The 24,393-nt window shown below is 67.6% G+C and overlaps 3 protein-coding genes across 4 annotated transcripts in view; 1 reads left to right on the forward strand and 2 right to left on the reverse strand.

Moving 5' to 3' along the window:
* Positions 1 to 2,355: 2,355 nt before the first annotated feature.
* On the forward strand, positions 2,356 to 7,049 carry FSCN2 (fascin actin-bundling protein 2, retinal). Its single transcript, XM_041726302.1, has 5 exons — positions 2,356 to 3,181; positions 5,245 to 5,401; positions 5,616 to 5,737; positions 5,990 to 6,157; positions 6,233 to 7,049. Exons 1-5 carry the CDS (start codon positions 2,356 to 2,358, stop codon positions 6,436 to 6,438), a joined length of 1,479 nt encoding a protein of 492 aa, XP_041582236.1. The 3' UTR covers positions 6,439 to 7,049.
* Positions 7,050 to 8,130: 1,081 nt separating this feature from the next.
* FAAP100 (FA core complex associated protein 100) lies at positions 8,131 to 17,574 on the reverse strand. 2 transcript variants are annotated; one of them, XM_041726300.1, is made up of 9 exons: positions 16,928 to 17,573; positions 16,466 to 16,590; positions 14,946 to 15,898; positions 13,874 to 14,030; positions 12,505 to 13,277; positions 12,263 to 12,399; positions 11,180 to 11,296; positions 9,414 to 9,500; positions 8,131 to 9,031 (listed from the first exon to the last, which is right to left on the reverse strand). In XM_041726300.1, the coding sequence occupies exons 1-9, from the start codon at positions 17,090 to 17,092 to the stop codon at positions 8,900 to 8,902; spliced, it is 2,646 nt and encodes an 881-aa protein (XP_041582234.1). In that variant the 5' UTR covers positions 17,093 to 17,573; the 3' UTR covers positions 8,131 to 8,899. The 2 variants fall into 2 exon arrangements, with proteins under 2 accessions (XP_041582234.1, XP_041582235.1); XM_041726301.1 differs by having other exon boundaries at positions 8,890 to 9,031; positions 12,253 to 12,399; positions 16,928 to 17,574.
* Positions 17,575 to 18,914: 1,340 nt separating this feature from the next.
* NPLOC4 (NPL4 homolog, ubiquitin recognition factor) overlaps positions 18,915 to 24,393 on the reverse strand; it is a 65,075-nt gene continuing 59,596 nt past the window's right edge. Inside the window, exons 16-17 of the mRNA XM_041725275.1 lie at positions 23,534 to 23,636; positions 18,915 to 21,171 (exon numbers count right to left, since the gene is read on the reverse strand). Of these exons, the coding sequence (XP_041581209.1) occupies positions 21,014 to 21,171; positions 23,534 to 23,636 (261 nt within the window). The 3' untranslated portion in view covers positions 18,915 to 21,013. The remainder of the gene's footprint in view (positions 21,172 to 23,533; positions 23,637 to 24,393) is intronic.

Raw genomic sequence — 24,393 nt, forward strand, 5'->3', positions numbered from 1 at the left:
CAGAGCCTCCCTCCCAAACATTCGCGGTGCCTACTGTGCGCCAGGGCCATGCGGGGGATCTGGGAAGGAACCACGCCCCCTGGCAGGCATCTGGGCTCGGGGCTTGGCTCCTGAGAGGGAGTGGGGGGCAATCCGTGCAAACTCCTCCCTCCAAGGAAGCCTGGGCTGGGCGGCCCACCCCTCAGAGTCTCCCTTGGGGCCTGCGAGGTCACCCCTTGGCTCACAGCCCCACCCCGTGCCCACCTGGGGCTCTGGGGCCCCAGAGCCGAGAGACCACGGCCTCTTCTGGCTCGGCCACCAAGACGCTGCCTGGAGCCAGGCCCACTTAGCGCCTGGCAGCTGGGCTTCCTCCCACTGGGCACGTGATGCCCGCGAGCACCCTGCCAGCACCAGTCAGGCGCTAATGAGGCCTTCACGCTGATCGGGCATCCCGGGCTCCCTCAGAGCCTGGCTGGGAGTTGGGGTGACCGTGGGCACAGCTGCCCCGCAGGCCCAAGGGCCCATGCATGGGCCAACTGAGCATTGCCATTGGGCACCTGCTCCACGCGTGTTCCTGCAACTCTGCGGGGTGGCAGGAAGTGAGACCCAGCGAGAAACAGGTGTGGACAGCATCATGGTTCCTACTCCCCAACCAGGGACTCTTCCCTGGCATCGGGGCCGAGACGTGGAGGACTCAGCACGGGTGCTCGCTCTGGGGAGGGGGTGCTACCCCACACGCATCTCCCGCACACAGCCCAGCCAGGCACACCGTGGGCGCCCCACCGACCTGTGTGGGTCGCAGAGATGGACGATGCTGTCGGGGGCGCCAAGACCGGCCCCGCCGGACCAACCCGCAGCGGGCACCAGGCTGTTGTGGGGACTGGTGCCGGGTCTGTCTCCTGGATCCCACTTGGGCCCCAGGGAGGGGACAGGTCCCTTGGTCTCCAGTGTCTGCCCTGCCCGCCCCCTGGGCCCGGCCCTCGCAGGCAGCTGGACCCCCACGGCCCCGGGAGGGCTGGCGTGCTGCTGCCTGCCGCATCAAGGGGCCATGAGGCTGGAAGTGCCCGTGGCCCCGGGCCCATTCCCCAGGGAGGCCTGAGGGTCACACACTTGGATAAGGAAGAGGACACCGAGGCTGGCCCGGGCCCAGGCCGGGCGGCTCTGGTTGCACGAGTTGGCTCCCAGCCCCTGAGGCAGGTGCAGGAGACAGACAGGCCGGGTGCGGCCCAGCAGGCCCCCTGCAGGTCCCCGAAGATGGCCCCCTCGGGCTCAGGGCAGGGGTGTCACCTGGGGGTCCCGGGGGCTGGGGTCAGGGGTGGCCAGCTTCCCGCCTCTCCAAGGCTGGGGCCCACCTGCCCGCTGACAGGCCTTTGCCCCCACACCCCCGGGGGCCAGACCCCATAGAGACCCTGCACATCAGACCAGTTGCCCAGCAACGCCAACTCAGTCAGGGGTCCCCGGGTCTCGCAGCAAGGCTGGCCCCACCGCAGCTCAGCCACGGCGCAGGGAGCAGCGCGTGGGCCTCGAGGTGCTCACACCCGGGTCCTCTGCCCCGGGGTCCCGCTGCCTGCAGGACGGCCCTGCTCTGCGCCCGCGCCGCCTCCCCTCCGCGTGGTCCCCGAGGCGGACGTCACCGGCTCCGCGTTGGGCCAACCGGGCCCCCTCCTGGGCCCACCGACGGCCTCCCCACGCCGCCTGCACCCTGGCTGGGGTCTGGGCGCCACGAGTGCGGGATGGGGACGCCTGGGCGCGCCTGCTGTCTCTGGCACCGACCCCCACCTGCCATCGCTCCGCCCAGGCCGCCCGGGGAGGGGTGTCGGGCCGGGTGGCGGGCTGCGGCCCCGGAGCGGCCCGGGAGGACGTCGGTGACGTGAGCTCGGGGCTGCCTGGGTTGGGGGGCCTTGCCGGGCTCCTGGCACCAGGAATCAGAGAAGCGGTAACTGGATCTGGCCGAGGATCTGGCGGCCGCCGAGGGTGGAGGGCTGCGATCGGGTTGCGGCCTCACCGCGAGTTTTCCACCAGAAGGAGCTGGGCTGGGGAGCGGGAGCCGCGTCGGCCCCTGGACGGCGAGGAGGGGCGAGCCCGCGGCCGGGGCGGGAGGGCCTGGGGGCCGCCGGCGCACAGCGGGGAGGCGGTCAGGCCGCGGGCGGAGCTCCCACCCCCGGGCCCGGCCAGGCCCGCAGTCCACGGGTGGCTGAGATCCAAGCTGAGGCAACAAAAGGCAGCCGCGTCCCGAAGCCGGCGCAGCGGATCCACCTCCCACTCGCCCTCGCCGCGGCGGCCAGAGGGCGGCAGGTCCATGAGGCCGGCGGGGCGTCCGGGGGACGCGCGGAGAGCCTCCCGGGCCGCTCGGGGGGCGCGGGGCCGGGCCCGAAGATGCCCACCAACGGGCTGCACCAGGTGCTGAAGATCCAGTTCGGCCTCGTCAACGACGCCGACCGCTACCTGACCGCCGAGAGCTTCGGCTTCAAGGTCAACGCCTCGGCGCCCAGCCTCAAGAGGAAGCAGATGTGGGTGCTGGAGCCGGACCCGGGCCACGGCAGCGCCGTGCTGCTCCGCAGCAGCCACCTGGGCCGCTACCTGTCCGCCGAGGAGGACGGGCGCGTGGCCTGCGAGGCCGAGCGGCCGGGCCGCGACTGCCGCTTCCTGGTCCTGCCGCAGCCCGACGGGCGCTGGGTGCTGCGGTCCGAGCCGCACGGCCGCTTCTTCGGCGGCACCGAGGACCGGCTGTCCTGCTTCGCCACGGCCATCTCCGCGGCCGAGCTGTGGACCGTGCACCTGGCCATCCACCCGCAGGCGCACCTGCTGAGCGTGAGCCGCCGGCGCTACGTGCACCTGTGCCCGCGGGAGGACGAGATGGCGGCCGACAGCAACACCCCGTGGGGCGTGGACGCGCTCATCACCCTCATCTTCCAGAACCGCCAGTACTGCCTCAAGTCCTGTGACAGCCGCTACCTGCGCAGCGACGGCCGCCTGGTGTGGGAGCCCGAGGCCAGTGCGCGCTACACGCTCGAGTTCAAGGCGGGCAAACTGGCCTTCAAGGACTGCGACGGCCGCTACCTGGCGCCCGCGGGGCCCGCCGGCTCGCTCAGGGCGGGGCGCAACACGCGGCCGGGCAAGGACGAGCTCTTCGACCTGGAGGAGAGTCACCCGCAGGTGGTGCTGCTGGCCGCCAACCGCCGCTACGTGTCGGTGCGGCAAGGTACCGGGCCCTGGGGGCGGGGGCGCCCCGCGGGAGGCGGGCGAGGCCGGGGCTGCGGGGGGTGGGGGGGCTGTGCCCCCGCTGCGCTGCCCCCTGCTCCCCTTCTCGTCTGCTCCGTCTTCTGAACTTTACAGGAAGGGGGGGCCCGAGCACACTGGCCCTGGGCTGCGGCCCTGACTCAGAGCCCTCCGTGCCTGACCGGTGGGGATCCTCGTCCAACCAGGAGGGACCTGGAGGTCCCTCCAGGCTGGTGGCCTCGCCCGGGGCCTGGCTTCCTGGTGGAAGGCGCTGTCGCTGCCTGGCGGGTGCAGCTCCGCGTCAGCCCCGCCTCATGTGACCAGGAGCCCCCATACGTGACCACACGCCCCCGAGGTGAACCTGAGGTCCCGGGGTGGCCCCTAGCTGCCCCCACCTGGGCACACAGACCCGGGAGTGGCCCGGCACGCCCTGACCTGGCCCACGGCCACCGCGAGTCCAGCTGGCAGGGGCCCAGCCAGGAGCATGTGGGAGGGGCAGCCCCGCTGCGGCTCCGGGGCCCCCAAGGCCAGTCCTGCAGCGACAGGCGTTCAGCAAACACCTCCCGAGTGCCCGAGTGGATCCCGGCCTGGTCCTGGGCCCCGACGGAGACCATCAGTCCTTGTCCTTCCCGGTCCAGCCACACCGCGCTCCGGCCTGCGGGAGGCCCCGGCCTTGGCTCGCCGGGACAGCGCGGGCGACCGTGCGATTCGGGGGAGGCACTGGGCACGCAAGCACTTGTACGGGTTCAGGTGGCGCGCGACGCGGTGGCGCTGCTGGGGACGGTGGTGGTGGGTGCCGCCCTGCTCGGACGGTCTCTGCCACGGGCCATTTCCCTGCTAAGGAAGTGCCTTCTGCCGTAGAGGCGGGGGCACCCACGTTGGCCTGCTCGGCCCTGTGCAATGACCCCGGGGCCTGTGACCTGCCCCCCCCATGTTCAGATGTTGCCTTGGCGACGACAGCTGCAGGACTTGGGCTGGGTCTTGGGGGAGGAGGCAGGCGGAGCTGCGGGCTCTGCGGATATCAGCAATTTTGCTGGCCAGGCCGCCCCCAAGCCGTCTTGCTCCCCACCGGGTGTCTGGGAGCACCCCGGTTCTCTGTTCTCTCCACCCACCACCTTTTCTTGCTGCCCCCGTGAACCAGTCGGCTTCTTCCTGCCGCACCCACTGCCGGGCTTCGTAGAAGTGGAAGTCTGGGGGTGGTGGGGCCCCAGGTGGACACGGTCGCCAGCTCAGGGCCGATCACGTGACCGAAGCATCCCGGCTGCTGATGGGACGGCGGGGATGGCGCTGCCCCGGGCCGGGAGGAGCAGCCTCGGGGGCTGGTGGAGGACAGCAGGGCTCACCCCTCCGGCGCAGGCCGCCCTGCCCTCCTGGGGACCCTCGGGCTCCCTTTCCTCCCACTCTGCCATCTGCACACAAGAGGAGGCCTCGGAGGTGACCTGTGCCCTGGGCCGTGGATGGGGGAAGATGAGGGAGCCGGCTGTGCCCACCCAGCGGCTTCGGAGGGGGTTATAAATAGACACTGGTGTGGGTCCTGGGGCGCCAGGGCAGCAGCAGGCAGATTACCCGATGATTAGCACAGCGGGGGATTTGCTGGCACCGCGGGGCCTGGCTCCTGGGCTGCGGGGGGTCAGGCCGAGGCCCGCAGGGAACGCAGTGTCGGGGCTGCAGTGTGGCCGCCCGGCCGTGGCTCCTGCCTCCGAGGAGCGCCTTCTAGATCTTAACTCCAAAGGGTTTGGTTTTTTTTTTTTTAAGTATTTTATGTATTTATTCATGAGAGACATGGAGAGAGGTAGAGACCCAGGCAGAGGGAGAGGCGGGTCCGTGCAGGGAGCCTGATGCGGGACTTGATCCCGGGACCCCGGGGTCATGTCCTGGGCCAAAGGCACATGCTCAACGGCTGAGCCCCCCCGGGCACCCCTTGACTCCAAAGGGCTCTGGAGGAGACCCCTCTGCCGGCAGGTGCCCCAAGAGCCTGCTCTCCCCATCTTTCTGGCCCCCGCCCCGCCCAGGGAGAGGCGTGAGGGGCTGCGTCTCCTCCCGCAGGGGTCAACGTGTCAGCCAACCAGGACGAAGAGCTGCACCACGAGACCTTCCTGATGCAGATTGACGGCGACACGGGGAAGTGCACCTTCTATTCCAGCACCGGAGCCTACTGGACCCTGGTCGCCCACGGGGGCATCCAGGCCACGGCCACGCAGGTGTGAGTGTCCCCCCTCCCCCCACCCCCGAGGACCGCAGCAGCAGTCCAGCCAGGAAAGAGCCCCCACTGGGGCGAGGGGGGCTCTGATTGGTGGTGCGGTGTGCGGGCCAGCGGGAGGCTGGGCTCGGTGCCGGACCCGAGGGGGAGAGGGGAGCTTGGCCCTCGGCTCCCGACCCCCTGCTGCCCTGAGGGGACCTCACCCTGACCTTCCCAGCTCTGCCAACACCATGTTTGAGGTGGAGTGGCGCGGCCGGCGGGTGGCCCTCAAGGCCAGTAACGGGCGCTACGTGTGCATGAAGAAGAACGGACAGCTGGCGGCCGTCAGTGATTTTGTGGGTGAGCAGTCGCCACGTGTCCTGGGGACCCGGGGCCGGGCCTCTCCCGGGGGACGGCGCCTGCCCACACCCTGCCTCTAAGAGCTGGCCCCTCCGCCGGGCAACCGCTCCCGACGGCGAGGAGCCGGAGCCCTGGGCACCGACCGCCGCGAAGGGGCACCGGGGACTTGGGTCACCGGCGGCCGCGGCCCTTTGTGCCCCGGGCCCCACCGCGCACCCTAACCCCGCCGGCGGCCCGACCCCGACCCCCCAGGTGAGGACGAGGAGTTCATCCTCAAGCTCATCAACCGGCCCATCCTCGTGCTCCGGGGCCTCGATGGCTTCGTCTGCCACCGCCGCGGCTCCAACCAGCTGGACACCAACCGCTCGGTCTACGACGTCTTCCACCTGAGCTTCAGCGACGGCGCCTACCAGATCCGAGGTGGGCCCCGGGGCGGCGGGGGAGCGCGGGGTGGGGGGCCGCCCGGTGCCCCCGCCGACCCGCCCTCGCCCCCAGGCCGCGGCGGCGGGTTCTGGAACACGGGCAGCCACGGCAGCGTGCGCAGCGACGGCGAGCGCCCCGAGGACTTCCTGTTCGAGTTCCGCGGCCGGGGCCGCCTGGCCATCCGCGCCCGGGGCGGCAAGTACCTGCGCGGCGGCGCCTCGGGGCTGCTGCGGGCCGACGCCGACGCGCCCGCGGGGCTCGCGCTCTGGGAGTACTGAGCCTGCGTCGGGCCTGGCGGCTCCGGGGCCGCGGGCGGGGTGGCGGCCGCTGGGGTCTGGGGGGCTTCCCGGGGCGGCGTCCTAGGCAGTGCCCCAAGCACCGGGGGCAGGCCCCCCAGCCCTCCGGCCCAGCAAGGGGGTTCCAGGCCTCCCGCTACCCCCCCTCGTTGCCCCACGCAGGTCGGATGCCAGGGCAAGGTCTGCGGCTCCCCAGCCCCCGAGGACCCCCACCCCGGCCGGTGCCTCCTGGGTGAGCTGGGTGACCCAGGGCATCAGAGGGGAGAGCCCAGGGGGAGACGCGGACCCCGGGGGTCACGTGCCCTAGAGCCTGAAGGGAGGCGCCCATCCAAGCTGCTCCCCTGGCCCGGGTCCCGAAACCCCCCAGCAGGGGTCACAGTGGGTCAGTGAGGACCGGGGCGTGCTCGCGGGGCGGGGGGTCCAGGCGGATGTGCAGACCACAGCGGGAAGCCCCCCGACCCCTCACCCTGGCCTGCTCCTCACCTCACTGCCCTCCTCCTGCGAGTCCCCAGTGTGCCCCCCTGGGAGGACCCACCCAGAGCCCCGAGGCGGTGGCCGCAGCCACAGCCACAGCCACAGCCTGTGCTGCCCCCTGCTGGCACCCGGGGTGGGGCTTGGGGTCACCTGCTCAGGTCTGGCCGCCCCAGGGTGACAGCCAGTGACCACAGCGTGAGGGTCCCATTGGGAGCCCCAACCCGCCCCGTTGACCAGTGTGAGGATCCTGCTGGCGTCCCCAACACCCCCCGCTGACCACAGTGTGAGGATCCCGCTGGGGTCCCCGAACCCCCTGCTGACGTCATGGCGCACCTGCCCACAGACACTTGCTGAGGAGAGCACGCGCGGCCGGGGAGGCGAGGCAGGAAGAGGACCTGGGGGGCTGCAGGAGGGGCCAGCCGGGGGTTCATGGCAGGCTGGTTACCGGGGGAGGGGGCCACGCCGGGGGTGAGGAGCCCCATGCAGCAGAGGCTGGCGAGAGACACCTGGAGCCGTGGGACATCCCGTCCCTGATGGGGCGCTGGCAGGGCACCCAGCAGAGGCTCCCCGCGGATCTGCCGCTGCCCTGAGCATCCGGCTGGGCCGAGGCCCGTCCTATGGCCTGTGTCCCACTGGTCCTCGCCCCACCACGGTCCCCCTTCGGTTGTGAAGGTTCCGTGTGACTCCACTGCACTTCCTGTCACCTGTCAGGCGTCCCTGGGGTTCTCCTTTTCTGGAGACTAGGTGGCAGGCCCTGAATGACGGCCCCACACCTGCCCCGCCCCCGAGAGGCCTCCCGCCAGCAGCAGAAGCGCCCCTTCCCACTGCTGCTCCAGCCCTGGGAGGACCAGTGCCCAGGCGTCCCCGGGGGCCACAGCTGCGCGGTGGGGATCAGAGGCAGCCCAGCGGGCCCCCGGGGCCCAGGGAGGAGGTACTGCCGCCCCCCGCCCCCCAGCGTGGACTCCGTGTAGCCACCCCCACTCTCCTGGCTCTGACGAGGAGCACCCACTGGGAGATGGCTCGGTCCTCCCACACCCTCAAGGCCGGGTGGGCACTTCGGCCCAGCGCTGGGGGACTCCCTACTGGCTCCTACAACCATGGAAAGGCCAACACAAGGTTCACCCAAGTGTACCTGGGGGGTCCAGAAATGCAGCTGAAACTGCCCCCCCCCAATAAAACACACAGCGGAAGCTGAGACAGTTCAACATGAAGAACAGACTTGTCCTGGGGCAGGGGGTGCCTCGCGGCTCCCGCACGCACAGGAGAGCACCGTGTCCATGTCTGAGTCCAAAAGGAGGGTCACCCCCCAAGATGCTAAAAGCACCAGCACCAGAGCGGAGCCGCAGCCCAGGCCGAGGGGCCCTGGACACTGCGCACAGTGTGAGGCGTGGGTGCAGCCCGGCCGGAGGCACCTGCGTGATGTGCTCAAGCCACGGGGAACGTGGTCCCAGCTGGCAACCTCAGCAGCTGCACAGGGGCAGGGCTGAGGTCCCGGAGGGGTGGGGGCAAGACGGTGTGTGCGTGGTGAGTGGGGGCCGGAGTGGTAGGAACAGCCCCGGCCACAGAAATGAACCCACCCCAAGTCCTACCCCGACACGTTCTGTGGCCCCAGCCCCGTCTCCAGGGCCTGACGTCTGGGTGGAGGGTGTCGCTGAGCCACCCCAGGGCTCCTGTGCCATGACCAGGTTCAGTGGGGAGCCGTGGGCAGCTGCTGAAGGAAGAGGATTGATGCGGGCGGACTGGGCGGGGAGTGAGGGCAGGGCCCCGTGCCCGCGTGGACACCTCCCTGAGCGCCTGTAACCCACGTGCGGCCGGTGCCCTTGTCCTGTGCGGCAGCCAAGCTCAGCTACCTCCCCCACTCCCCACGGCGACACCAGGGTCAGGAGCCCGGCAGCAGCAGCTCGCGTCCTGGGCTTTCCTCCCCAAGACCACGTGGGCACCGTGGTGGGACGGATGGGCCCCGCGGGCGTCACACCAGGAGGAGGCTGGGACTCCGCAGCTGCCTGTACACTTGCAGGAGCCTCTCGGCAGTGGTGCAGGAGCTGGCTTCGTCCTCCGTGCACAGCCGGTCCCGAAGGGTCTGCACCTCCTGCAGCAGCGCCTGGGGGGGGGGGGGCAGCAAGGGCTCGGACCCCACCTTCCTGCAGGGCACCCCTCTGGGGACTCCCATCATGCACAAACCCTATGGGCTGTGGCAGGTGACCCAGGACTGCATGGGACGTGCAGCCAGGCCAAGTCCCCTCAGGACAGAAGCGAACAGCTGGGGTGAGGGGGACCCCCTCCCCAGGGGACAGAAGGGTCCTAGTGGAGGCGGACAGCCATGAGGAGCGAGGAGCGAAGTCCCCTGGCTGAGCACTGGGCAGCCCGCAAGTGCTGGGTGACCCATGACGCCACTGTGTGAGCCCAGAGAAGCCCGGCTGGGGGCGGTCCCTGCTGGCCAGGCCGCTGGGAGGCCCCGGGGACAGGAGCCGGAGGGGCCTCACCTCGTGGTTGGCGTGGATCTGGCGGAGATACTGCACACGGACGTCAGGCGGGCTGCAGCTCTGGGCAGCCTGCTGCACCACCATCCTCTGGGGGGACAGGGGCAGGGGCTGCAGAGGACGCTTCCCACCCCTCTGACCTCAGCCCTGCTCCGCCACCTCCGAGGCCCCTGTGCCTCTTCCGCTCCAGCCCTCGCCTGACAGAGAGGTACCTGGCAGTCACCTGCTCCTCAGTCCTGGCTGCTGCTCCCCGCGGGGGCCACCCAAACTGCCCCAGTGGCACATGCACTCGGCATAGCCCCCCTTGGGGCTGCTGCTTGTCCCACGTTCTGGGGGAAGCCCAGGCGGCTCCTGGGGGCTCAGATCTGAGCGCCCAGACAGGCTCAGGCGATGAGGGCCCCGCCAGCCTCTGTGGCTGCCACCCACCTGGCAGGTCCCCGAAACTGAGGAGCCAAGAGAACACGTGCTGGTTCTCACGGGCGCTCCTGTTCCGGGGAGCACGGTGTCCGCTGGCAGAGGAGGGCCCATGGCCTGCGGCCCCCTCACAGATTCCTGCGGGGGCACCCAGCCTCCCCGTTAGCCGCCAAACCGTGGCCCCCAAATCCACATGCGCAAGTGCTGCCCCAGCAGCTCGGCACGTGACTGCACTGGGCCTGCACCGCACTTGCCAACGAGGTAGGAGGAGCACACGCGGTGTGCCCCAAGTCTGAGGGGGAGCAATGAGGACAAGCAGTCAGGACAGATGAAGAACAGCTCTGTCCGCACGTGGCCGTGGGGAGAGGCCTCGGCCCCCAGCACTGAACTCCTGTCGCCCGAGGTGGTCACACCTCCCCCCAGCACACGCTCTGGCCGCCGTGCCCGGCAGGATCTGGGATGGGGACACGTCATCTGAGGCGCCGGCCTCTCTGGGCAGAAGGAACGGGAACCAGTCTGGGGACCGGGTGTCCCTGCTGGGAGAGCCCCGCTGACAGCCCGCAGCGTTGCAACTACAGTCCCGAGCGGCACGCACCACACTGGGCTCATCGTGGAGCTGCACGGGGTGACCGCAGGGGACATGGGCTCCTGAGTGGCACCCACGCCCTGGGCGCACAGGGGGGTCGATACCGGCAGCATTCAGGGCCTCGTCAAAGCCTAAAAGCCTAGATTGCGGGTCCTCCGATTCTCAGGGTCTGGGGCGGGCCTGGGAGTGTGCACGGCCAGTTCCCAGGGGAGGCTGATGGCCGTCCCCGCAGAGTCCTCTGGGGCCAAGGCCACAGGCAGAACCAGCAGCGGGGGGCGGGGGGGGGGGCAGGGAACGGACTGGCTGGCCACGTGGCTACTGGCTGCTATGCCAGGTGGGGCGCCTGGCAGGATCCGAGACAGTGGCCCCACTCTCGCTTTCCCAACAGAGATGCGGAGGCTCAGGGTGCAGATGCCTCGTCCTGGCCACGCTGGGCACCCAGCCCCGGCGCATGGCCTCTCCGCACAACCTCTGCTTGGCCAGGCAAGGTCAGGGACCCATGGCTGACCGTGACGGAGAACACGCACCGTCCTCTGCCACAGGAGCGCGAGGGCTGCCAGCACAGCAGGGGCAGCTCCTGTTACTGAAGGGCAACCCGTAGAGCTCCCCCACGGCCACCCCGCTGCCTACAGCTCTCCTGCACGACACGGACACGCAGGAGCAGAGAGGAGGAGGGATGGTCCCGCGACCCCCACGCAGGCAGCCACGCCCCTGGGGCCCCGAGTCCGCCCCCACCGCCTCCCCCGACTTCCCAAGCAGGCCCACCTACCTGCAGACGCCCAATGACAGCGTGGTGAGCCCCGCACAGGGTGGCCAGAGAGGAGCTCTCCACTTGGATCTCTATGGCCTGCAAGGGCCCTGCTGCACACACCTGGGTCACGGTCACCTACAACACGGGAGGAGCCTCACCACCCACACCCAGCCCCGTCCCACCCTGAGGGCAGCTCAACCTGTCCCCAAGAGGCCCTGGGGACCCCAGTCCTGTTCCCTCGGAATCTAGACTCATGACCCTCACTGGACAGGGAAGTGACTGTGCCTGCTTCACCGTGGACAGTCTCTGCCTGGACCACCCTGCGGCCCACACTGGGCATCCCAGGTCCCCCGACAGCAGGGCCAGGGTTTCAGATGTGAAACAGGGAGCGGGCTGGGTGATCAGTCAGCCACTTGCTCCCCAGAACATCCCAACCCCACAAAGCCAAAGCTAAAACCCCAACAGGGATGGGCCGTGGGCCAGGATGTGCAAGGCCCCAGGGGCCTGGGCATTTTAGGAAGACCAAGAGCACCTGGCCCTTTCCAGCACCTGTGGTGCAGGGCCCAGAACCAGGGCCCAGGGACGCCCCAACCTAGACATGCTGGCCTGGCCTGAAAGGCTGTGCAGGGGCCGGCCCACCGCCTCAGGGACACGCATCCTGGCAGCCTGGGCGGCTCCGCAAACCCCCAGTGCTCGGTCATAAGAGTCTGCTGGACGTGGCCCGGGCCTGCCAGCAGGAGCACCTCAGGGAGGAACGAGTGTGGAGAGCGAGAGGCCAGAGCACCGGCAGTCCCCGCTCAGGGACTGGAGTCAGTGGGTGATGCCCTGGGGTACAGACCACCGCTAAGCAGTGCCGGGGCACCTGGCCACGAACACCTCCAGTGCGTGGGGTGGGGGCCCACGTGTGAAGGACAGGCCGGTCCCCACAGGGACACCCCAGCCCCACAGAGGCCACTCCAGCACAGCCGTGCCCCAGGCGCGTGTCAGAAACCCGGGCCAGGTGGACGACCCGTGCCTTGACGCCTTCAAGCAGCCCCGAGATGCCACGCGGAGAACCGCTACCATACAGGCCCATTCCCCTGGGCGCTGACCCCTGCTTGCCTCTTGGATGGTGAGGTGGACCTCGGTGCCATCTGGGGCCACTCCCTGGACGGAGGACAGCGGTTGGGTCCTCATGGCCTCCAGCGCGGTGTTCTCGGCGAGGAGCCACTGCAGGATGGCACAGCACAGGGACGTGCCTGGTGGACAGGGGCGCCGCAGTGAGCTCCGGTGGGTCCTAGAAGAGGGCGGGGCCCCGTGTCCACAGGCCCTGGGGCCAAGTGAGGCCACTCAGCAACACCAACCTGAGTGACTGGGCCCCACGGCGGCCCTCAGCAGCTCTGCTGACACCTTGATCGTGGCCACCGACGGGGGCAGGAACTTGGCCCGCAGGGAAGCAGGTCCCGCTGGCTCGCCGCGTGGCCCAAGGAGAGTTCCCAAGAAGGTGTCCACAGGGTCGCAAGCGGGGCCCAGCAGGCTGGCAGCCTGCGTGTGGGGTGCGGCCAGGCCAGGGAAGCGCAGGCACTGCAGCAAGTCCACGGTGTGCTCACTCAGGGGCAGGCAGATGCCGTCCTGCTCGGGCAGCACGGCGGGGGGGCCCTCATCCAAACAGGAATCCTTGAAAGACTCTGAGGGGGCCAGGGCCTCGCCCACAACCTCCCTGAGGCTGTAGTGCAGCGCGCAGGACACCGTCACGGGCAGGTCCAGGGCGCCATCCTCACCAGGGCCCAGCGGCAGCGTCACTTCCCGCCGATCACCAGGGCCCAGCTGGTCCACGGGGATGGTGTAGGTGGTGGCCGAGTCAGCCACGTCTGGGTCTGGGGCTTGCGAGCTGGTCAGCACCTGCACACACAAGGCCCAGCCCCGGTCCAGACGGAAGCCACTGTCGTTCTGCAGCCGGAGGGTGGCCGTCAGCACGTCCCGCAGCTGCAGGCGGCTCCAGGCCGTGCTGGTGGTGCAGGAGATGGGCCTGGGGCCCTCCCGGCTGGCCAGCAGGATGCAGCTCACGTTCATGGCTTCGTTGAGGCACGTCAGGGCCTTGTTCCGCTGGTCGACTGCCTTCTTCAGGGAAGATACCCTGGAAAGAACACACGTGCGCCAAGGGCGGGGAAGGCGGCGGGGGCCTGGTCCCTGCTCCCGGGAGTGGAAGGCACCAGAGCCTCATTCCCGGACACACACCCGTAAGGAGCCATCACCACCTGGGGGCAGCGCTCCGGTCCCGCCTGGCCACCTGGCCCGACGCCTCCTCTCGGGCGGTGGGACCACAGCGGCCAGAGGACGGAGCTGACCTGGCGCACATTCCCGGCGCCAACGGGTCAGGGCTGCGTGGGCCAGTGGTGTCCGCGGGGGGGCTGGCCTCCTCGCCGCATCCCACCGCACTGAGCTGGCCCTGGTGCTCCTCCGTGACGGCCCAGAGGGCGGCAGGCACCAAGGCCCCAGCCACAAGGCACCAGAGCCCACCCACGCACTCGGGCCAAGCAGAAGGGCCGCTGAGGGCGGCGGGAGCCCGCTTCCCTGCCGGGTCAGAGCAAAGAGCCGCTGGGGCCTCCGCTGGGACCGGGAGGGGGCGAGAAGGGGCCAGCAGGCAGGCTCTAGGGCGCGGCGGTGTCCCTTCACCTTCCCACGGGCGCAGCCCTGGCCTCTGTCCGAGCCGCAGGCCGCGCGGCTGCTCACCTCTCAGACACGGTGCCGATGTCACACAGCAGCTCCTTAATCTTCTGGCCGCTGTCGGCCACGGTGGCTCTGCCGGGACACGGTGCGTCGGAGCTCAGGGCCAGGCTGCAGATCATGAGGCGGCCCCCAGTGGACAGGGCCAGGAGCCTGGCGCCCCCTGGAGAGGCACAGCCGGTCAGCGGGCGGGGAGGGGCCCGTCCTCAGGGGCCAGCGCCCCAGGGAGAAAGGCAGGCCCCAGACACGGCCCTGAGGAGCCCCGCACACGCGCGTGGGCCGCGGAGAACTATCGAAGGGGCCGCCATGGTGGGGCTGCCCCCAGGGCTGCATGGGAAGGGCGCCGCACTCACTGGGGCCTTTCTGGAAGCCTGCTGTCCCTAGCATCCTCCCGTCCCCGTCCCCACCCCTGGGCCCCACCTCCCGCAGCCCTCTGGCATCTCCCACAGGCCAAGGCGTGGCAGCCAGAACGGTGGGTACGGAGCCCGCACGTGGTGCTGCCATGTACTCGGCCTCTCCCCCCACATCGAGCACCAACCCCCGTGGCTTTGCAGGCCTTGTGGGCCATCTGGACAACCGCGTGCACTGGAGGAGGGTGGCTCTGTCCTCGCCCCACAGCGCCGGGCAAACACGGCTCCAGCCCTCTCTGGGCTCTGTCTGGGGCAGACGCAGGCAAGCAGAGCCCGGTACAGAGCGGGCCGGGAGCGGGCCCCACGGGAAGCGGGGCAGGTGTTTGCTAACCTTCAGAAACGCCAGGGCTTAACCGGAAGCGATGTGGACCTCCCTGGACTGCCCGACATAGCCCCGTCACGGACAGATGCCCTTGCCTGGGCCGCCAGGTGCAGCCCCACCCCCAGCCACACAAGACACCGGACCAGGCACACCCTGGCTCTGAGACAAGGCGCGCCAGGCGCCGAGCCATGGCAGCTGGGAAGCCCCCCCATCAGGTGTGCGAGACGCGGGAACAAAGCAGGGCGAGGGGGGCAGGCCAGTTCACGGGGCAGGAGACAGCCACCCGTTACGTCCCACCCCCACCGTGACAGGCTGCGGAGTCTCAGGTTCTAACAGCAGCTCGTACCTTCAGGCATCTCGGACAACACAGACAGGGTGACGACACTGCAGATGCCTAAGCTTATGGGACACAGCGGAGATGGCAGTTCTCCCGGGCCCCCGTCAGGCTGCTCGGGCTTCCAGGGGGCGCCTCCGGCAGCCAGGTCCACGACACAGAGCTCCGAGGGGGTGCTATAGTACACTTGGCCACCTGCGCCACAGGCCGCACAGAGCACGGGCCCCGGGAGCCTGCACTCCCGCAGGTCTGGCACCAGATTCCCTGCCTCGTCCCAGCTGGCCCTGATGGCCAGGATCCGGCCGTGGTGACCAAGTGCCACGAGGCAGTCAGGGTGTGTGTCCTCAGCTGATGACTCGGTCTTCAAGGCCCCAATGAAAACAACGGGTTCCTCTAGGTGATGGAGGATCTTGACAAGGGCCTTTGGGTCACCGGGGGACAACCGTGAGGTGACCAGATTCTTCAAGACCACACAGCAGAGCTGGCCATCGGGGAGGCCACAGACGATCACGGGTGATTCCAGGAGGGAGGCATCAACTCCAAAGAGTAGCCCAAAGAGAGCCTGTTCCAGCGTGAAGCCTGCGAAGCCCCCGGAGCCCCGCACGTGGCCGTGCAGCGCGCTGCTACCCGGTGGTGACACGCAGCACAGCACCGGCAGGGAGCGAGGGGCTGCGGGCTCCCCAAGGGTCCCAGCCAGGGGGCTGTAGGTGGACAACTCCACCTCGCCGACTTGGCCTCCAGGTCTGGCGTCGTCCCCTGGACAGGGACACTCAAACAGCTGTACCTTCCACCGGGCAGGGCCTTGTGCCAGGGTGACAAGCATGTTGTCGACCACAGTGAAAGCACACAGAGTGGCGTCGGGGAGGACGCAGGCCTCTGGGTCCACGGGGATCACGGTGCAAGGGGGCTCACCGTCCGCACTGTCCTCGCTGTCCCTGTCCTCCCCGTCACCTTGGCTCACGGACCTTCAAAAACCAGGGAACCGCTGGTCAGAAGGCTCGCAAGCTCTTGTCCCCGCAGTGTCACTGAGCACACTGGGCCTGGAGTCTCCCAGGGAGTGACCTCAGTGACCAGGACAGCCCCTTGGCAGTGTGGGGAAGGCCCACCCAGGCGCAGCTGGCCACGGACCACGGTCATCGGCACCAGTCACCCCAGGACACACATGCAATGGGATGTGTCCGGGCTTTGAGAAACGGGGCTCAGAAGCAAATTCTCATGGGTGCAGACCTGTAAGACCCCCAAGGCCTAGTCTGTGAACCGCACCCTCTCCCTTTTCCAGTCCTGACCCAGCAACAGGCACGAGCCTGCGTCTGGGCTCTGCACTGGTGCACGGGGGCGGCCCCTCTAACCACTGGCCGGGGCTCAGGGTGCTTTGGCTGACGCTAACCACACAGCCCCGTGCAAAAGGGGGTCACGCCCCTGCCCCGGGTGCACACCAGCCAGATGCTCTGCAGGAGGGGGCGGCTGCTGGAGGCGCACCCCGGCCCGTGCCCCAGGCCCCAGCACGCGCGCCCCGCCCCGCCCCGGGTCACCTGCTCGCCCGGCCCGGCGCCAGGGCCAAGCCGTAGATGCCCTTCCGGGCGCACAGCACGTAGAGCGTCCCGCGGGGGCGCGACAGCTCCAGGTGCCACACCTGCCCGGGGAGCCGGTAGGCGGCCTGGACGAGGGGAAGGGAAGGCGGCGTCAGGCCAGCGCCCCCGGGCCGGCCCCCGCCCCCCCAGACCCCCCGCCCCCCGGGCCGGCCCCCGCCACCCCCGCCCCCCGCCCCCCGGGCCGGCCCCCGCCACCCCCGCCCCCCGCCCCCCGGGCCGGCCCCCGCCCCCCCCGCCCCCCGGGCCGGCCCCCGCCACCCCAGCCCCTCCCGCCCCCCGGGCCGGCCCCCGCCCCCCCCCGCCCCCCGCCCTCCCCGGCCCCCGCCCCCCCCGCCCCCCGGGCCGGCCCCGCCCCCCCCGCCCCCCGGACCGGCCCCGCCCCCCCGCCCCCCCGGCGCTCACGGTCAGCAGCCGCCCCTCCTGGTCGTACACGTAGACCAGCTCGCGCCCGGTGGACACGAAGAGCTCGGCCCCGCGGCACAGCACGTGCGGCTTCCCCGCCGCCGGGCCCCCGAGCGGGCAGCGGAAGGCCGCCAGGTAGTCCACCCGCGGCGCCAGGCTGGCCATGCTGCGGGCGGGGGCGGGGGCGGGCAGGCGGGCAGGCGGCTCCGCGCGGGGGCGTGGGGCGGCGGGCGCGGGCGGGGGCGCTTTACGGCCGCCCACGTCGCGGCGCGCCCTCCGCCGTAAAGCGGCCCGGCGGGGGCGTGGCGGGGGCGTGGCCCGGGCTCCGCGGCGCGGGTTGCTGGGGTGACGGCGGGAGCCCCGGGCCCGGCTGCGCCCCGCGAGCTGCGCGGTGGACACGCGGGACTCCCAGGGCCTGCGCTCGCGCCCCCGGCGGCCTCCCGGTGGGGCCCCGCGGCCGGCAGCCCCCCACGCTCCACGGCCGTGCGGGGCCCCCGAGCCCCCGTTGAGCGCGAGGTCGCGTCGCGTGTCCCCCCGTGCGCCCTGGGACCGGGCCGACCCCGAGACCCTGCAGGCCGGGCCCGGAGATCGGGGGTCCCCGCGGGCCGCTCCTGGAGTCGGGGGTTTCCCCGCTGCGCCGTGTGGGGACGGGTCACCTCCCCGGGTCACCTCCCCGCGCCGCGCCCCTGCCTGCTCCCTGCTCGGGAGGCGCCGACCACAGGGGCCAGGGCTGCAGCGGCCACGTGGGCCCCTCCCTCAAGGCAACGGCGAGCGGCGAGCGTGCAAGCGCGCACGCCCCCGGGCACCTGCGGTGTGACCAGGCCCGGCACGTGCGAGGGGCCCCTGCCGGGCGGCCCCAGCCCCAGCCCCAGCGCTGACCCGGGAGCCCAGGGTGAGGGGGGCACCCCGCGCCGGCCGTGGCAGCCACTGCTGCGGGGGTTCTGGGCTGAACTCTAGGTGAACCCGCACACCGCCGTCCACGGTGAAGTCGGGGCTGGGGGAAGAGTGGGGCGGCCCGAGGAAGAGCACCCCGGGAGGCCCTCACAGCCCTCACAACCGGGGAGCAGGGCGGGCTCCTTCCCTAGGAGAGGGCACTCTGCCTCCCCCCGCCGGGCGACCACCGTGCCTGGCGAGCTCACTCCCATCCCAGCCCTCCCAGGCACCAGGGAAGGAGAGAGGCAGGGCTGGCCAGGATGCCCCTGCAGGCAGTGTCGGCCTGGGTCACCACTCGCCGCCCCACGCCCTGGCTTTATGGTCAACAGCCTACCTCCAGGGACAGCTCCCCCCTCCCCCAGTGCCAGTCCCAGGGGATTTACAGACAAACGGAATTGAGGGCTGGTGTGGAGTCGCAGGGCCTCGTGCGGGCGTGCAAGCTGCGCACTGCTGTTACTGCCCTTGATGCCGAATGCAGGGAGGAGCCAGTGAGTGCAGGGCACCCCTTGCAGGCAGCACAGGGTCTCTGCTGTTCCCTGAGGTGCACCGGGGGGGGGGGGGGGCAGTGACCAACTTGGGGACTATGGTTGGTCATGTCAACTGCACTGCTGCTGGGAGCAGCCAGCCCTGAGAGCCCCCGGGGCCCTGACGGTGGCCGCTGAGTCTCAAGGCCACAGGACAGGGTGGTAGAGACGGGTGTTTGGAGGCTGGTATCCAAACAGCAAAAGGGGGTGCCTCTGGCTGCCATCGGCAAGGGGATTCAGGACGAGCAGCACGTCAGCTGCAGCCCACACACCCGATAACCGCACTGTCTGGGGGCTTCCAGACTGCGTCCCTCACCTGCTGCAAGCATCTGCCCTCCCCCCTCCAGGAGCAGCCACATCGCCGACGGGCAGGGAAGCACCCGAGGGAGGCGGTTCTCCTCTTCCGGCCCCATAACACGCTGGGGTCTCCCCTTCAGCGGCCCGAGGAGGCCGACCTGGGAGCAGCAGGCAGGCACGCTTGGGGCACAGAAGGCCCCAGGGCCCAGGAATGACAATCTGGAGCACAGCAGTCACTTCAGGAGTTTTATTGGCTTCACGGCGGGGCCGGCGTCCAAGTAACGCTATGGCAGGCCCAGTGGCCACGGCCCCGCAGCCCCGCGGAGCTGGAGCGGCAGCACCCGGGGCAGACTGGTCAGAGGCCGAGGCAGCCAGCTGCGTCCCCTGGGGAGAGGCTGGGTCCACGCGAGGGCCAGCAGGATGCAGGTGGCGCGGGGGACCCCTCTGTGCGGGAGGAGGTGGCTGAGCTGCTGGGGCAAAGCCTCCGGCGGGGTACCCCCCAGACCCTTACGCTGAGCTTGGAGTCTATTTATTTGGACAATAAAGTGCGTTACTGAACAAAGTGACTCAAAACCAGAAGCAGAGAAATCACGCTTTTCTTTCAGCTAAAAGACAAAACGAATTATGCATCTGCCACGACTTCAGAGTGAGGAGAATGTTGGCTGAAGAGAGAGGGGAACCAGCTTGGGGTAAACGGGGGGGAGGGGCCCTGGGAGACGGGGGGCTGTGCTCGGGGCCCGGGCCACCAGGCTCCTGCAGCCTCACATCGGATCCCAGGGGCCAGAGCTCCAGCCAGCGCAGCCGCAAAAATCACATCCGCAAGGCCATGGGCGGCCCCTCAGAGAGTGGCTGGGAGCCGAGCTCCGGGACAGTCACCACACACCACACACCGGCGGGGGTCGGTGCTTCAGGCCGGCTTCTCTGCACGTCTCTGGCCCACCCCACCCCCTCGCCAACACCAATGGCTCTGCTGAAGGCAGACCCAACAGATGGGGCCCTGGCCCCGAGAGACCAGTCTTGAGTGACCCACACCAGGTGCACTGGAAGGTGCCAGGCACAGCCCTTACCACCAGAAAAGCCAACACGCAGAGACCAGAGTTCTCTGTCCATAGTGCCGTGGCTAAGGGAGGGTCCCACAGGCCTCCCCCGACCCCAGGGCAGTCAATGTCTGGGCCAGCCTCTCCTGTGGGTGCCATGCAGCTCCGAGACCCAGCCCTCATTAAGGCAAAGAGGCATCAGGGTGCCGCACACACCTGCCTGGGGACCCTAATGCACAGGTGCAAGGCCTGACCATGACCTCTGTCCCGGGACCCCACAACAGTCCCCATGGGCCTCATAACAGGCCAAGCCCATACTCTCACGGGGGCCTGATGCAACGGCTCTGTCACCGTGCAGGAGCCCAGGGGATGGGCAGGGCAATGGGAAGAAGGGCCAGAGCTCTGGGTCCTGGGCAGCCCAGTGCACCCCGGGGAGGCCTGGCCAGAGGCATCAGCCTCCTGGAGGGGCCGCTGCCCTCCTGCTGGACCACATCTGCAGCTGTGTGGCTTGGCAAGAAAGTCTCAGGCACTGAGGTTTACTTCCAAGAAATGACCGTGGGTCTCTGTCCACCCTCGCCCACCCTGTGTCCTCCATGCACCCGCTCCTGGGAACTCACTACTAGAGGAAAGGAAGTGGGAACTAGTCTCTCTCACTCCCCTTTTATGTAGTTTTTATCTTAAAAAGAAATAAATAAAAGTCTTCTGGGCAGAAATTACTGATAACTGTTATTACAACCAACGCAGACTTTAAAAATCGCACCTGGAGGTCAGGTGAGAGCAAGGAGGAGGGCGGGCAGCAAATTAACCTGCAGATCAAGCACAAGGGAGGCCAGGAACCCTGGGCCCACTCAGGTTTCCATGGCAATGGCCCCTGGCAGGGGAAGAGGCGGTCTCCCAGCCAGGGTCTGCCCAGAGCAACTGGGTACAGCAGCCACCAGGAACTCCCAACTGAAACCGTGGGAGGGGTGAGAACAAAAAGCATCCAGAGGAAGGGAAGAGAAAGGTGGATAGTGACAGTAAGCCCTCCCCACCCCTCCCAACCCCAGGGGACGGTTCTGAGGTGCCCGAGTCCTTCCGCCACCTGGGAGGCTGGTACGGGGCGTCAGCCCGCAGAGCACCAGCCTGGCTCTCCCTCCAGGGAAGCCTGCTGCTGAGAAGCTTTGTGGGTCAGAGACCCGAGGGCAGCCACCCTGCCCTGCCCGTCAGGGCTGCCCGCCATCGGGCAATGGTTACGATGATCCCGGCTTCAGAGAGGGCTGGGCTGGGCCCAGTCCTGCCAGCAGGGGCCGGGAGCCCTAGGTCCTCGGGAGGCTGCACATCTCGCAGTGGCCGGTGCCCGGCTGGTTCATGAAGGTGCAGTGCTGACAGGCCCACATGGCAGCCGTGGCGGCGTGCGTGGAGCCCCCGACGGCACCGTACTCGTGGAGACCCGGAAGCTGTACTCCGACTGTGCCTGTGGGTGGAAAAGAAGTGGCCATTCGTTGCTGTTCGGTGTTTCCACATGGGGAAGACATTCCACCCCGGGAGCCCTCTATCGTGCTCCTCGGCAGAGTAAAAGGCGACTCTGGCCTCCACCACAGCCAGAGGCACGGACAGACGGGGCTGCAGGACCTCCGAGGGGCCCCGCTCGCACACAGAGCCCTGCCGCACAGGGCGGCCGCCCGCAGAACTCAAAGCTGTCAACCGCGACCGGCTCAATCCCACTGCTGCCCTCCTTGCTTGCGGGTCAGGGGCGCCCCCTCCTACTACCAAGGGCGGGTTCCCGGTGAAAGCACGGCCTCTGGCCACCCGTGCCCCTCCTTATGGACATTTGGGCCACTGACACTTTTGAGCTACAACCAACAAAGCTGCCGTCAATGCGCGGGCACACCTCTCTCAGCTCTGGGTGGACCTGTGTTTTCACGTCTTGGGGGGAAAACCTAGGAGCAGGCTTGTTGGATCACAGAGGAAGTCAAGGTGTCTAAAACACGCCGCGGCGGCTTTCACATTGTCACTGGCGTGCGTGTGGCTTCCAGCTGCCCTGTAAGCTCGCCAGCACTTGGCGCTGTGGCTGCTTTGACGGCTGCTTTGACGGGGGTGATGGGCTCTTGCTTAGAGTAAACTCCATTTCCCGGCCGACTGAGGCTGCTCAGTGTTGCTGTTCTCTTGTGGGGAAAAGTCTAAGTCACCCAGGTTGTTTTTACATCCTAGTGTAGTTGACACAGGAGGTTCTATCAGTCTCGGGCATATGGCATAGTGACTTGACAGTCCTGTACAGTGCGCGGTACCCCCAGGCAGGTGGGCTCACCCCACCACCATCTTACAGGCTTATGGACTGAGCCAAGCTGGGCTCAGCCTGCAGCCTCTCCAGGCACCCCGGACTGACACAGATGGTGCCACAACATTAAAACTGCTGAGTAGTGTTTCTCCGTGAAGGATCTGAAAACCACACTGCTGGCCTGGGCGGGGGTGGGGTCAGCAAGCAGACAGACTTGCAGAGGGGTGGCCGGCACCACACCACTGGCCACCCGAGGCTGTGGGGCTTCACTGTAGGGAATTTGGTGGGAACAAGCGGGCTCCTGCCTTGGAGTGCTGAGCAGAACTTCAGGAGAGCAAGCGCTCGTGGCATAGCTGGCCAGCCACAGTACTGCTCTGTCAGATTTGTATGAAAAGAAAACCTGGGGATCCCTGGGTGGCTCAGCGGTTTGGTGCCTGCCTTTGGCCCAGGGCACGATCCTGGAGTCCCGGGATCAAGTCCCACGTCGGGCTCCCAGCATGGAGCCTGCTTCTCCCTCTGCCTGTGTGTCTGCCTCTCTCTCTCTATCATAAATAAATAAATCTTTAAAAAGAAAGAAAAGAAAACCTGACAAACAGTGTAGCACAACCACTACTGAGGCGCTCCAGACCACCGATGCCCCAGGTATCGGTATCGAGAGAACAAGAGGTGTCCGCTAGGCTCCCTCACGGCGTAGGTTCCACTGGGGTCTTTCTTGGCTAATTTTGGTTCTAGTACCTAACCCACTACACTGAGGAAACGGTATAAACATTTCCATGTATTTTCAAAGTTGTCTGAAGAGGGCATTCCAGGATTTCTCAGAGCCACAAAGGAAGGGACCCCACCAGCAGCCCGCCACTCTGAGCCCTCCGCTGGCAGGGCAGGGACATCGGGAGCAGCTGCCCGGGACTGCAGTCCGGGAGGCTCTGCCTGGGGCTGCGAGGTGATGCGGGCCCCTGCGGACACAGATCCCTACATTCTATTCTGTAAGGCTTTTCCGCTTCGTCCATCAAGAAAGGTCTGAGGACCAGGAGTAAGAAGGGAAAAAGAAAAGCCTGAGGAGTGCTGGCCTTTCAGCACTGTGGCGAAACGCCAGGTTTCTGTTTATCTAAAACAGTGATATTCCCAGCAACCTGGGTTGCTCAGTGGGTGTAGCACCTGCCTTCAGCTCAGGTTGTGATCTCAGGGTCCTGGGATCAAGTCTTGCGTCGGGCTCCCTGCTCAGCAGGGAATTTCCCTCTCCTCCTGCCTCTGCCCCTCCTGCTCATGCTCTATCTCAAATAAAATCTTTTTAAAAAATTAGAAAACAAAAAACAATGCAATGACTTTCCAATTGCTCCTCAGATGCTGGATGATTAGCAAATCGTCTACACATATAGGTACGAGCACAGAGCTGAACACCCAAGATCTGTGTGGCTTTGACAGTGTGCATGAGCAGCAATGAAAAAGTCTGTGCGCTTGTTGGACTGCCCTCGACACCCAGCTTGTGCTGGACCTCAGAAGCTTACAGAGTAGTGCCCGGTTCCCTGGGCTCTGGTGATGGGAGGGCAGGGACACTTACTGCACAGCTGCTCGATGGTGGCCCACTGCTCAGACTTCTTCCACGTCTGGGCGAGCTCCTCATTTCTGGTCCTCACTGCCTCCAGCAACAAGCTGATGCTGTCCTGCAAGAACCCAAAAATGAAGACTCCAACTTGTTGTGCGATGGTGGACACACTCTTGTTAATAAGACTCTTCTTCCCCAATGTCAAGACATACTCCAGAGGGAATTAAAAAAATCTCACAGGCTGTCACTATGAAACACAAAATGCCACACACTTAGATCTATAAAATCAAGTGCTAAATTCAGAGCTAAACTTAAGTTCATCCTGAAGAGCTGCCCTCTGCCACGAGCAGACCACTATGCTCAACCGAGATACTGAGCTCACATCCCTTATCCTGAGAACCTGGATGCACAGACAGGAGCTCACGGCCATGGGGCCCACCCTCCACCCTCATGCTTTTCCTGGAGGCTTTCTGTCTTCTCAACCGTCTCTAGATCCTACACCTCCAGAGTCCAAGTACAGAAAATTAAAATAGTCTATACAATGAGAAACTACTAAAGCTTCAGGGGATCTCAGGGGCTCCCCAGAAAATGTTTTCCAACAGGTGACTGCCAAACAGTACATGTCTACTGACAAACGGGCCTGGTATATATGAAGCAGGTAGTTTGGGGCCAAGATACAGACATAAGATAGACCGAACAGGATACAAGTGGGGACTGAGGCGCTTCTGCCCTCTGTCACCTTCAGGGAATGTGTCGAGTCAGGGGCTCAGAAGAAATTCATTCCCCTCACTCCGCTGTTCCCAAGGGTCTCAGGCACGAGAAAGGCACAAACTAAGTAAGGGCCTCCTGGGTGGACCCACTGCCCCTACGCTGCT

This window comes from Vulpes lagopus, chromosome 12 (genome assembly GCF_018345385.1).
Source record: "Vulpes lagopus strain Blue_001 chromosome 12, ASM1834538v1, whole genome shotgun sequence".
NCBI lineage: Eukaryota > Metazoa > Chordata > Mammalia > Carnivora > Canidae > Vulpes > Vulpes lagopus.

What these genes read in the sequence shown, in the direction of transcription:
- FSCN2 (XM_041726302.1), top strand. Translation starts at nt 2,356, where the DNA reads ATGCCCACCAACGGGCTGCACCAGGTGCTGAAGATCCAGTTCGGCCTC. An exon ending in GGCCGTCAGTGATTTTGTGG is followed by an intron (nt 5,738 to 5,989) that starts GTGAGCAGTCGC and finishes CCGACCCCCCAG; the next exon opens with GTGAGGACGAGGAGTTCATC. An exon ending in CGGCGCCTACCAGATCCGAG is followed by an intron (nt 6,158 to 6,232) that starts GTGGGCCCCGGG and finishes CCTCGCCCCCAG; the next exon opens with GCCGCGGCGGCGGGTTCTGG.
- FAAP100 (XM_041726300.1), bottom strand. Translation starts at nt 17,092, where the DNA reads ATGGCCAGCCTGGCGCCGCGGGTGGACTACCTGGCGGCCTTCCGCTGC. An exon ending in AGGAGGGGCGGCTGCTGACC is followed by an intron (nt 16,591 to 16,927) that starts GTGAGCGCCGGG and finishes CCCCTCGTCCAG; the next exon opens with GCCGCCTACCGGCTCCCCGG. An exon ending in GTTGTCCGAGATGCCTGAAG is followed by an intron (nt 14,031 to 14,945) that starts GTACGAGCTGCT and finishes GTGCCTCTCCAG; the next exon opens with GGGGCGCCAGGCTCCTGGCC.